The sequence below is a fragment of the Schistocerca cancellata genome, chromosome 3 (assembly GCF_023864275.1).
Source record: "Schistocerca cancellata isolate TAMUIC-IGC-003103 chromosome 3, iqSchCanc2.1, whole genome shotgun sequence".
Lineage (NCBI taxonomy): Eukaryota > Metazoa > Arthropoda > Insecta > Orthoptera > Acrididae > Schistocerca > Schistocerca cancellata.
In genome coordinates this window covers 670036338-670050128 of record NC_064628.1, presented here as the reverse complement: position 1 = coordinate 670050128, position 13791 = coordinate 670036338, and the positions used below count along the sequence as shown (strand labels likewise).

The window sequence follows — 13791 nt, the reverse complement described above, 5'->3', positions numbered from 1 at the left end:
AACTGATGTGGTAATCATCTTGCGGACGATTTAATATATCGAAGCACATCGTGGACAACATTGTGTCTTGAACCACCAGTAATATCCCAAATAGTTGCTATTTCGTTCATATACGCCTGTTTTGCTTCACAAGCTCGGCCACAGCGACAATGTTTTGTTTGCGACTACTCGGTGTGCCTGGCCCAGGAGTGAAGTGTCTTCCACAGATGTCACACATCTTTTACACTTCCTGCACCTTTAGTATTGTAGCTAAGATACACACGTGAATCGCCTTACTATGCTTTCATGATGCGCTGCATTTTCACATGTTTACCAGCACTGTTACTTAAAAAAAGAAAAAAAAGAAAAAGAAAAGAAAATGAAAAAAGTGACAGAGCTTCCTTTCTTATGATGCAGCAACATGCTGCCAACTATCCATCGGTTGACGATACACAAAGATAACTCATGCCAATTGCCAAATAGAGAGTAGAACCAAACTAAACTCCGTCCGAACAAGTCTCGCAAGGCCAAACGATGCGACCGACCACCATGTCATCCTCAGCGGATAGATGTCACTTGATGAGCATTGGAGGGGCATGTGGACAACACACCGCTCTCCCTGACGTTTTCAGCCTTCGTGTCCGGAGCCGCTACTATATAGCCAAGTAGCTCCTTAACGAGACTCAGAACAGCGCTCTGCAGACCCTGATGGTCACCCATCCAAGTGTTAGCCAAGCCCGACGGCGATTAAATTTGATGATACGACAATAATGGGTGTTACCCGTTGGAAAATAGAGGATATAATTTTTAGGAATTTTATTGCACTTTTAAGAGTTTTCATGGGCCTCACTATAGTATTAGATTTATAGATATTCTTCGTGCAAAGGTACACACCTAAACTTCCATCTCCTTGTCAGATGCTACATTTTTATCACTATCAAATCCCAATCACTGAACTCAATCCATACACTGATCTTCATTTTCGCTTCACAGCACTGCCAATAATACCTTCAGCTAGTGACGTCAACAGCTGCAGGGCAAATGCCTCAAGCGAGCAGCGAGATGCCTACACCAGCAGCGAGAAGAGCAGTGTGAGTGTGCAGCGAGGCTGCAGCGTAGAATCGTCCTCACAACAGCGTAAACGATGACGTGCGCGTGAAGCTGCGCGAGTTTTGTGACGTCATTTCCTGTTATTTCACGGTGAAAAAGTATCGGGGGGCGTGAAACGCGAAATAAGTTCTGCGATATTTCGACAATGTGCAACGAATGGTTTTACCGATAAGAGGCACGTACGCTTACGAAGTCAGAAGCAGCGCCATATTGGATTTCGTCGTTTTCAGCTGAAGCCAATATTTACTGGGTTTTATATTATAATCCTACGAAGCTACGCTGTTTGAAATCACCGGCACATCGAGGATCTCTAGAAAATGCAGTGTCATATTGGTGGTCAAAGAATTATCGTGTTTGGTTATTTTCGTATTATTATTTCCCTGTTATAAAATTATGCTGTTTGAAAACAACATTACGCGGAATATTCATGAAACACGGGTTGTTATTGGTGCAATTTCTCATAATTAAATGTCAGTTAAAACATATTGGCGATTAAACCCTTCATAAGGGCTTGTGTAGCAGAACATATCTTGTAATATAACGCATCGTGTGAAATAAAGTAGCATGATACACGATGTCGTGTCGTATGATACATGCCATCATGTCATAGAAAATGGCATCTGTCATGTGCAATACTACACACTCCTCCCGAACAGGCCATGAAGGCCCAACGGTACTGACCGGACGCCGTGTCACCCTCAACTCATAGGCTTCACCGGATGCGGATATGGAGGGGAATGCGGTCTGTACACCGCTCTCCCGGCCGTATGTCAGTTTCCGAGACCGGAGCCGCTACTTCTCAATCAAGTAGCTCTCACAAGGGGAAGGCCTCAGACACGGCCAACCGATTCGGCTCAAATTTGGCAGGTCGCTTGTGTACAACCTAAAACGAAGGAATCTAAGATATTTTGGGTCAACACCCCCTCGTTTTTGAGAAAATTACCGCTAAAGGTCATGACGAGCAATCAACTCATAATTGGCGGGATCGATAGATAATTGTAAGTAGGGCATTTTTCATCATTTGGTATGGGGTCCGAAAACGCATACTTTTCCAGAAATGGGGGAAAGAAACTTTTACAACTGCCGCTTCTGTACCGACATGCAAAACGCCTTTCGCCGCCAGCGCCGATAGCACGCCGGCACGGTAGCTCTTCGTGTTCGATCAGAGAGCTGGTTGGCCTCTGTAATAAAAAACTGAATGAAAGGATCGACAACGAACTTGAACGGATCTCATGCGACGACCGCAAGGATCAAACACAACGACCAAAAAAAGGCCAAGGTAACTGGCTGGGAATGGGAGAACTCACGTTGGAATCTCGAAGAAACATAGCGGATGTTATTCTTTTCGTTTGTATTTTTCCATGCTCCAATTGATAGGGATATGAGGGTTAATAAGGTAAGTATATCAATAAGGAATGATAATAATAATGTAGGATAACTAATTTCCCAAACGCCGTGAGTTAGTAAAGTATTAAACTTTTAAGCCTTGTCTCATGAAAACAACTCCGAGTAAGAGTGCTGCGAATTCCTCACAAGGGATCACAGATAGCCAACAGCGCGACGCTTGTTTACAGTGAGGCACGGGACAGAATGCACGCGGGGAAAGTCACGTTGTCCTGGTTGCCTCTTCGTCATATCATAGTTGTGAACCTGGAAGAGTGAAGGTGTCCACCACGAGCCTTATAAAAGTCAATCGGAAAGAGTTGTTTTCTGTCATTAGGCTGCCGCGAACCTCGTGGATACGTTTAGTGATTTTTCCATAGTTAATGCGCCGAATGAAATACGTGATGTGAATGAATACAGTGTACTTCCGTAAGTAACATATGACGAGTACTGTGTGTAGTCATTAGCTTGCCTTTTTATGCTGTAGTAACTAGTTATTGTTTGTTGTGTCATATCTTTCGAGATTCGAACCCGGGTTCTTCGAGTCCCAGCCAGTTACCTTGGCCGGTGCGCTATCAGCGCTGTCGCCGAATAGCGTTTACCATGTAGGTACAGAAGCGGCAGTTATATGAGTTTCTTTCCTCGATTTCTGGAAAAGTTTGCGTTTGCGGACCCCATACCCGATGATGAAAAATGCTCTATTTACAATTATCTATCGATCCCTCCAATTTTGAGTCGATTGCTCTTCACGACCTTTAGGGGTGATTTTCTCAAAAATGCGGGGGTGTTGACCCAAAATAACTTAGATTCCTTCGTTTTAGGTTGTACACAAGCGACCTGCCAAATTTGAGCCGAACCCGTTGGCCGTGTCTGAGGCCTTCCCCTTGTCAGTTTGCCTCACAAGGGCTGAGTGCACCCCGCTTGCCAACAGCGCTCGGCAGACCGGATGGTCACCCATCCAAGTGCTGGCACAGCCCGACAGCACTTAACTTCGGTGACCTGACCGGAAACGGTGTTACCACTGCGGCAGGGCCGTTGGCAAAACGACACAACATGTCAATAAAGTTGAGGACGCATCCAAACCTTCACAGGATTAGTCCCTATTATAGATTCACCCACACCCTCGGATACTCTCCATAGCAGATGCATCCCACTCTCTAGGAAGTGCATAAACTTGTGTCGATTTGTTTTGACACCTCTCATCACACTTGTAAAAGGAGGTGGATCTAAGAGAGCTCACTGCACTGGGGAAGTACGGTTAACTCGCAAGAAGGCGCAAATATCTCAAGATGTTTTCATTTAAATGTCTTTGAAGTTGCCAGATCTGTCGAAAGGCTACTTCCCTCCGTTTACATCCCTAGCTCTTCTCAGAACATATTCGCCTTCTTTTCGTGCAACTATAGGAGCATTTTCCATTCTGGTTCCCAATTTTTACTCTTTTATAATTTCGACATTAGACCGCCGTATCTTGGCAACCGGTGTAGATTTTTGTTGACTAGGGCGACGACTGATCCGGTATAGGTTTATTTACTCCCTTTCGAACCTCGTTCCTTATATTGTGGTGACGCCTAAGACTTTCGCAAAACAACAGGACGACCATTAATTATGTGTATTTGTCTATCTTCCTACAAAATTTGAACCGATTCGTAAAAGTTTGATACTGGCGCATTACAAAATACTAAAAAAATATTTTTGCACTTAAAATACAAACTAGGGTGACGGCTTTCGTACGTAAAATCCGAAGAGTTCCAATACGAATGGTGCCATTAGTTGAGAATTAATTTCAGCCCAATTAAAATCTTTTGCAAAAGAAATTAATTGATTCCTACAATTTGCCTGTGTGACAGCTCCGGTTTGTCTTCCAAACCCTGTTTAGTATAGTGTAATATAGCTACAGTACGTCGGATACTCGAATAGCTATACAAATTGCCGCTGTTCGGGGCTAAACGAAAAATTTTTGACCCCATACTCCTAGCTCAAATAGGAACCGAGCACCGAGACCCACTCAAACTGCAATTCTGCGCTCGGCCTTTTCAGACACATTTGTTACAGCGCTTCCACGCTGTAACGATTCACCTTCGCATTTTATAAAATGTTCTGGTACTACTTATTAATTTAATACATATAAGTTGTGCAGTATTGAATGTTATGTAAATGTAAGAGCGCTCTCTCTCAGGAATAAGTTTTTTCGATTTTGTTAACATGCCCGAAAACATGGACAAACGAACCACACACACACACACACACACACACACACACACACACACACACACACACACACACATGAAGTACAGAAAATATATCTGTAGTAAATAACTCATTTTTCTGCCTGTTGCACTAATTGGAGTAAAACATTTTGCAAGTTCTTGTTCCATGTCATATATATCTCATGTTCTAAAAATTTGCTATTGAACAGAAACAGGAATCAAGTAAAAATGACATTAGGGTTTTACTACAAAGTGAAAATGATGAATTACTTTTTATCTGATAGGGAAGACTGTAGTAAATTTTTATCTCACTATTTGTTATGGAACTGTCCAGTCATAATAACGTGATCACCCGTCAAATGCCTAAATAAACACATTTTGCAGCATTTGAATAATCAGTGAGTTTATGGACTGTTCTGAGATGGATGTAGAGCGATGCCGACTCCAGTGTTGCGGTAAGCTGAGCTATGTCTATTGGTTGAGGATCCATGGCGCGAACAGCCCGATTGAGTTGGTCCCAGATTCTTGACTGTGTTTAAATCTGGGGAGTTTGGTGATCAGGAGAACACAGTAAGCTCCCCCTGGTGCTCTTCGAACCACACAGGTACTGCGAGCTGTCTGGTACGTTGCATTGTCTTGCTGGTAGATGCCATCGCGCTAAAGGAACACAAAATGTATGCAGGGGTGCACATAATCCTCAAGGGTAGACGTATACTCGTGTTGATCCACTGTGTCTTCCAGCATGACGAGAGCATCCTGGAAACGCCTCCTACGACAACATGATAAACATAAAACATGATTCACCTGAAAAGTCCATCTGCTGCCATTCAGTGGAAGTCCAGGTGAGGTGCTGATGTGCAAATTCCAATCCTTGTCGCCGATGAACAACAGCAGTCATCGTGGGTGCACAAATCACGCGCCTTCTGCGAAGGCCCCTACACAGCAATGTTCGCTGAATGATGGTTGAGGAGACACTCTTGGTAGCCCGTTCTTTCTTCTGGGCGATCAGTGCTCAACGATTGCACGTCTATTGGTCCTTACACATCTCCGGAGCAGTCTATTAGTCCTGTCATCTTTGGCCCATGGTGCCCCACAGTTCCTTTGGCGCTACTTTTGGATAGCGCCGTTTTGCAATGCACAGTATGCTTTAATTATGGCGGTACCCGAAACGTTTACAAACCTAGCCGTTTCAGAAATTTTTCCACCCTTGGCCAGAAGGCCAGTGATCAGGCTCTTTTGGGCGTCAGATAATTCGAACAGTTGCCGCATTCCGCATTACGGCAAGGACTGCACTGTTTTCAGCGTCTGCCCCGCCCCCTCCCCCCCTTCCACCCCCCCCACCTCCCCGACACGCTATACAGGGTGGTCCATCTGTAGTTTCGAGTGAGATTATCTAGAAAACTATACATCGGGTTAAAATAGTGGGTAAGGCAAGTTCGTAGGCTCAAAAGGGGAACATCAAATAATATTACACGTGACCTCCAGCCCTCGCCCCCTTGGGAGGTGCGGAAGGGTAACTTTCAAATCTTAAATGGAAACACCCAATTTTTATTGCAGCTGCTGATTCCCCATAAAAAAGTAATCAAGTTTTGTCTGAAACATTTTTTAAAACCATTGACAGAGGCCGCTGAAATCGAGAAAAAAGTAAAATTGGGGATGAATTCTGATTTACTTAGAAGTATCCGAGAAAGACACATCAAATCGATACAAAATGAACACCAATTCTTTCGCTACGCCAAATTAAGCTGTTTTTGTATTGCATCCTACTTTTAACGTTAGCCAGGAACAACGACATGGACGTAGTAGAATGATGTTCCCATGGGGTGCTACATTAGTGTGAATCCCCTTGCCTCTCACAGTTTGGGGTGCTTAATTAATGAAATTAGCCATGAGGAAATTGTTCAAAATTTTCCCAATTTGCTTCAATGCATGAAGTCAATCGTCTGCGAAAGTTGTCCACAATTTTCAGCAGCACAACCCGTGGTATGCCTGCACACGCTCTTCGAATGCGTTACTCCATATCGTTTCGGGTTGTGAGGTGTCTTTCACAAACAATATTTTTTAAATAACCGCAAAAGAAAAAATCATGAGATGTTAGGTCTGGTGAACGTGGAGGCCACTGAATTGGTCCGCCGAGTCGTATCCACCGACGAGTGTACCGTAAATTTAAAACGTTCCGCACATTTTTAGCATAATGAGGAGCTGCTCCGTCCTGTTGGAACCACATTCGTTTCCTAGTTTCTAAATCAATATCTTCCATTAGCTCCAACAAATCATCGCGGAGAAGTTGTAAATAAGATCCACCAGTAACATTTCGGTCAAAAAAATACGGTCCTACCATTTAACTGTAAAGGATGAGCCAGACAGTAAGAGATTTTATTTTATTATATGAGCACCCAAACAGTAACTTCATTTTTCCATTGCGGCCAAGCCACGGCCGGCAGTGTTAGCTGCCTGTAAATTCTGTCGTTTCACGGTTTAGCAACAGGAAGTCAGCACCGAGGAAGGGAACCTTGATCACGCGCCTCTCTCATGTGCTGACGAGGCAACGCCGCCCCAGGCGTAGCTTAGCAGGCAACGCTCTGGAAAGTTCCTTGCCGCCCGCACGGTTTGCTCGGTCCTGACCAATCAGGGCGGAGGAAGCCGCGTGGTGCGTCGAATATACCCGGCCGCCCGTGGCCGGGCTCGCCCTCTCGTATTCTTGCTCTCCCGCGAGTCGGATGCGCGCCCTGTAGCATTGAACATCTCCCGCTTGTCCCGGTGCTGCGGCACTGTGGACTTAGTTTTGGCAGACAACCACTTTCGGTAGCTTCGCGAACAATGATCGCCAAATTATAAGCTCTGGCTCACCCTCACCTCCCTAGGCCTATGTATCCCCTTTCAACATGCATTAGCCAATAAATGGCCTTTCTCTAAAAATTACCCTAATATTCGACAACGCCCACCGCCTGCCCATACGCCCATCCTGTACATAACGTTTAAAATTCCACACCAGACCATTAACTACCATTTGTGTTGATTGTCAAGGGATCTGTGCAAATGTGGATTGACAGGGGACCAATAATGACTATCATGACGATTTAATTCGCCATTGTTTTTGAATGTGGCTTCATCGATGAACATAACGTATCTAAAGAAATCATTGTCACATCTGCCCATTGGCAGAAATGCACGCGTATTTGCGTATCTTTCGGTGTTAATTCCTGTGGCCGTGTGATATGATATGCATTTTGTTTATATGCCTTCAAAATCCTCAAAACAGTTGATTTCGGTATTCCATTTTGTCTCTGAAACGCACGACTACCAATTTCGGGATCCAGTTGAACACAGGCGAGAACGATAAGGGTACGAGCGTCATTTTCATTGTATTCGCGATGACGAAGTGGACGGTGCACGTATCCAGTTCGAGCTCGCTGAGTGCAATTTAGAATAATATTTTCACTTGGATGTCGTCTGTTTGGGAAATGATCAGCATACAATTACGCACCTGCAGCGTAACTGTTATGGCATTCACCTAAAATGAACATTATGCCAACAATCTCTGTACGAGAATAGTGAGGCATGTTTCGATGAAGAATAATTTACTTTCGTCAACTGATATTTACGGTTTACAATCTGAAAGAGAAGTGACGTCTGATCACATTCCGCCGACCTTTATACTGAGCCATAGTTCACAGTTTGGGCACGATAGCGCCACAGTTGGGTGAGTAATGCAATTGTGAAGAGTTCCCTAACAAGATTTTAATACCATTCCTCTTCCTTCCATCAAAAACTGTGGCAGGTAGAATACATTTTGTAAAACAATAGCTTAATTTGGCGTAAAGAAAGGATCTGTGCACTTTTTGTATCGATTTGATGCGTCCTTCTCGGATCATTCTAAATAAATCGGAGTTCATCCCCAATTTTAATTTTTCTCGTTTTCAGCGCCATCTGTCAATGGTTTAAAAAATGTTTCGGACAAAACTTGATTACTTTTTTTATGGAGAATCCGAATTTGCAATAAGAAATGGGTGTTTCTATTTAAGATTTAAAAGTTACCCCCGCCCCCCCCCCCCCAAGGGGGCGGGGGCTGGAGGTCACGTGTATTATTTTTTGATGTCTCCCTTTTGAGCCTAAGAACTTGTCTTACCCACTATTTTAACTCGATGTATAGTTTTCGAGATAAACTCACTCGAAACTACACATCGTCCACCCTGTATACACACTCCACTGCCAGTGCTGCCACCTGCCGCCTGTTAATGGTTATTGCACGCTGACGTCGAACGTAGGTGGGTGGTGATCATATAAATGTAGCTCGACCCTTACAATGACCTTAGAGGCTAAGCATGGAATCATCCTTTTCGCCTCAAAACATGTTCATGCATATTGAAGTTATTATTTATGTAAACTAAAGACAGAACAATACGACTAGCTTATGGTCAAGGGAAGAAATATGCGGTATAACAGAGATAACACAGGAATTTTACGTCCGTCCATTTTCACAAATGTAGTGTGTGATTTGCGAGCCAGATGCAGCCGGCAAGTGCCGCTGGTGAGTTCTGCATTCGTAGTCGACGTTAGCTGCCACGCCGCATGTGAGGACGGTTTAAGGGTGTAGAGGAGTGCGGCGCTTACCTGCCGATGAGCGTAGACGACGGAACCGAGGAGCTTCCAGGTGCCGCCGCGGCGGTCCATGCGCACCATGCGGAGTATCTGGAAGAAGCGCAGGCCGCGCAGCGCCGACGCCGCGAACGCCGGCCCGCTCGCGCACAGCACGGCCATCGTTGCGAAGATGGTCGTCACGTCTGTACACACATCACGCAAAGGCTGCGCGTCAGACATTGGATGCTAGGAAAGGGGCTTGGTGTGCAACACCAAACGCCAGTACATTCTCCACCGCAGTGGTTCCCAATCTTTCTTAGATCATTACCCCTGAGTGCGATTAGTCATTAGCCAGTACCCCCGCCATCTCCCCCTCCTGCCGTCTTTTGCCCCCCCCCCCCCCCCCCTCTCCCACATTATCACCAACTTAGACTTATCTATAGAATGAAAGACTTTTCTTGGAACACTTTTGTTTTAAAAATGGTGAAAAACGAATGATACTTTATGTAGTTTGTGTGTGTGTGTGTGTGTGTGTGTGTGTGTGTGTGTGTGTGTAAAGTGGGAGGGGAGGGAGGAGGGAGTCTTAGAATGAAATACGAAGGATAGTTCGTTTTCTTATCTGAGAGAGAGTTGTTGGTAGCACTTAAGAAGCCCGCTACGGTCGCAGGTTCGAATCCTGCCTCGGGCATGGATGTGTTAATCTCCTTAGGTTAGTTAGGTTTAAGTAGTTCTAACTTATAGGGGACTGATGACCTCAGAAGTTAAGTCCCATAGTGCTCAGAGCCATTTGAACCATTTTGTACTTGCGAAGCATAACGAATGTGGTTCGCAAGTGCTACGCACAACTCCTTCTCAGATAAGAAAGCGAACTGTCCACAGTGAGGATGGACACATGTGACAAAATATTCTTCCCCTGCAGTATTCCTCTTCATTGCGGCACTTGCTTGACCTGTACACTGCAACCCCATCCAAAGTCAACCAAGTTAAAATGTGTGCACTGTTCTTACTGTACGTAAACTACTTGACTGCTGCACTCCATTCTTCTGAACCGGCAGAAATTGGAAGATTTCAGGCTGTTAATGGTTTGTGTTTGATCGCAGTCATTAATAGTAACAGTGGGTGTACGTGAAGTCCGGGAACACTTTCAACTATTTATTGCACAAGAACAAAACACTGTACACATATCATACATGTGTCATTTTGAAGAGATACCCTGAACGTTCTTTTTTTTTTTTGCATATATACCGCATGTAGTTTGGTAATTTGCTGATAGTGAGCGCTAGTCGCAACTATGGCGAGTTCAGGTGCGGAGCGTGCTGTTTCATGAAATGGCCTCCCCGATCACCAGATCTCACTCCATGTGACATTTTTCTTTGGGGACATATTAAAGATCTGGTGTGTGTACCGCGTGATATAGCAGAGCTCCGGGAGAGAATACGGGAAGCGAATGCCACTGTCGACGATGCCATGCTGGAACGGGTATGGCAAGGATACGATTACCGTATTGACGTCTGGCGGGTCACTCACGCTTCGCATATCGAATGTTCGTAAAAAAACTTTCAGACTTTCTCTTCAAAATGCAATGTGTATGACATCTGTACAATGTTTAGGTCAAATGGTTCACATGGCTCTAAGCACTGTGATATTTAACATCTGAGGTCATCAGTCCCCTAGACTTAGAACTACTTAAACCTAAGTAACCTAAGGACATCATACACATCCATGCCCGAGGAGGGTTCGAACCTGCGACCGTAGCAGGTTCGCTGTTCCGGACCGAAGCGCCTAGAACCGCTCGGTCACAGCTGCCGGCCAATGTTTTAGTTCTTGTGCAGTAAATAATTGAAAGTGTTTCCGGACTTTATGTACATCCTACTTCTGTGTACATACTATAGTAGCCCTTATGAAGTTACTGCTGTGTCGCGTTGTCAATTAACTCATATGTCTGTTTCGAAGCAAGTAATGAAGCATTTCTAGACTACTGCAGGTACTATCTACAACATGGAGAACACATTTTCTTATATGTTCAGCAATTTTTAGGTACGCGTCTTACTTTTATCACCACCGATGTACGGGACAACGCAGTGTGTATAGTGGGTGGAGAGTGTGAGGAACCTGCAACCTCTAAGGCATTAATGCTACTAACTGCCTAAAATTAATTATTGGTAACTTACATAATTATAAAAACTACACAGGCATTGCAAGGGGAGCCGAGAGTACTCGGAGAGCGCTGAGCAGCCGTAATTGCGTCTCAGATTTGTGCCGTATTTCACAGTTTGTACGCTGCTATACCCTGACTATGTAATTTGCCGTACTCATGCACACTTTATATAAAAGTATCCAGTAAATTGAGTGTTTTGAGCCATAATATGTAACCGTGGCTTGTTTATGAGCAAAGAGTTCGCCCGTTTATCCTCCTTAAGGAACAACACCGGTAGTTAGCCAATTTCTAAAGTTCTATACTTGAACAGCGCTACACGGCAAATAACATATAATAACAGCATAGACATATTATATACAGTTCAGAAACGAAAATAAAACAAAAGCTGCTGAAGAGACTAGATCTCAAGTGAATACGTAAGTGTTAATGGAAGACTAGCGCACTGCACAAAGCCGCTTTATAAATTTGTGATGGCATTCTCAGGACAGTTGTGGTTATTGCGATTGATACTCACAGTGAAGTGAATGTCAACAATTTGTCGGCAAAGAAAGGGTTTAACAAAGCTATTAAGAAGTCAGCTCAGGATAAAATTGTGCATTTAATATGCTTGTACGAGGACAGGCCAGCGATATCCAATACACATTTACTGGACTACAGGAACCTAGAAAAGATAGGGAAGTTGGTTAGCTGAAGTGGTTACGGTTTTTAACACCTCCACAGACGGAATTTACCAGAATATCCAAATGTCAAGGAATCAAGCTAAGTAATTTTATAACATAGATTAATTAACATAGAGGAAACAATGGAGTTTTGCTTGAAAGTAATTGTTTTTGAACTCGAAAAATTACCATTTGACTTCAACTAATACATCTATAGCTTTAATTTTGTATGGCGTAGTGTTTATTGATTGTTACTACATTGGGTGTTGAAGAAAAGACGTTCAGGAATTTACGACTTGTTCCTTAACTCAATGCAAATAAAAAAAATGTTCAGAGAAAGGTATGTTCGGAAATGCTTTATTTATCACATATTCGCCCTATTTTGCTTTTGAACGAGTGTGGGTATGGAGTTGAAATCTGATATAATGTTAGTTCATGCCAGTTGCAACTTTACCAAATATTACAGAGAATAAACATTCCTGATGCTAGAAATCTTAGTGTCACAAGCAGTCTGCCTTAAACACCAATGGATTTACGCATAACAGTATCTAGCCTAGCAATTTGGGGTCCAGTTATGGGGAATATTATTTCCATTTCCAACGGTGTAATTCTCGTAAAGTTTCGATATAATTGTGGAGCTTCCATCACGAACTCTACAATGAGATAATTGTATGAAAAGTATTAAAGGTGCAGCAACAGTTTTATCCTCCTACATCGCAACCTCTTCTTTCAGGCACAAAACACCACACATAAATCTCGCGGGGAATGGTATCCCAGCTCTCACAAACATTCTCACCTGCTGTCTGCAAACGATTCCAACATCTGCTCTTGCAAGACTCTAAGACACTTCAAAACTACTCTCAAGTAGCTGTCACACAGTAGACCGGAAATGAATTAAAAGACAGTAGCTGCCAGTAGGCACCGATTTATATCAACGGGGAAAGTTGAAAATTTATGCCGAACTATGCTTCGAACACAGGTGTCCTGCTTACTGGGCAGACGTGCTCACCGTTTCACCATTTTCTTTGATCTCGTATTCTTCGTTGTATTTGTTCTTGGCGGACGTCTCATGAGCCACGTTCAAGTTCATCGTTGATCCATTCACTCAGTTTCCTAATTACACAGGGCAGCTAAGCGATTGACCGAAAACGCTGAGCTACCGTTCCGGAAACCATCTGCACACGGCGATCAATACAACTGCACAGACTACTCTAGCACGTATTTCGCCAGATACAAATTCTCGACTTAACCACACGCTACTGATGTAGTGCCCCTGCTCAGTATCCTCATTACTCGCGGCATCTAGCCGATTACTGTTACGAGTTTGAGCTTGGTGTTCACCTGCTCTGAGGGGATCATTGGCTGCCATAGCCTTGATTTCACATATGTATGGTGTCTGTTTCATCGGGAATGTCCGAAAGAACAGACTAAACGTACACATCAGACAGTAACTAGTGTACACAATTACGCAAGTACTAACTGAGAGTCTCAAACTGTTTGAGAGGAAAAAACTCTCACGTGTATTCCAACTCTGAGCACTGCCTACCGCGAAACTGAAAGTCTCCCGGTATCGCTGCCAGCAACTGACGCACTAGGAAAATTATTTAGTGGACCAAAGACAAAGGGGGAATTATTCTACCAATGGGGACGTACAGGGATTGGACAAACGTATAAAGACAGGCGAGATACGCGTGTCTGAATATGGATCCAGATG

General features: G+C 43.9%; 1 protein-coding gene across 1 annotated transcript in view; it reads right to left on the bottom strand.

The window, feature by feature from the left end:
- The window catches only part of LOC126175638 (potassium voltage-gated channel subfamily KQT member 4), a 992116-nt gene that overhangs the window by 487727 nt on the left and 490598 nt on the right, over positions 1 to 13791 (bottom strand). The window contains exon 4 of the mRNA XM_049922528.1: positions 9294 to 9463. Within this exon, the coding sequence (XP_049778485.1) occupies positions 9294 to 9463 (170 nt within the window). The remainder of the gene's footprint in view (positions 1 to 9293; positions 9464 to 13791) is intronic.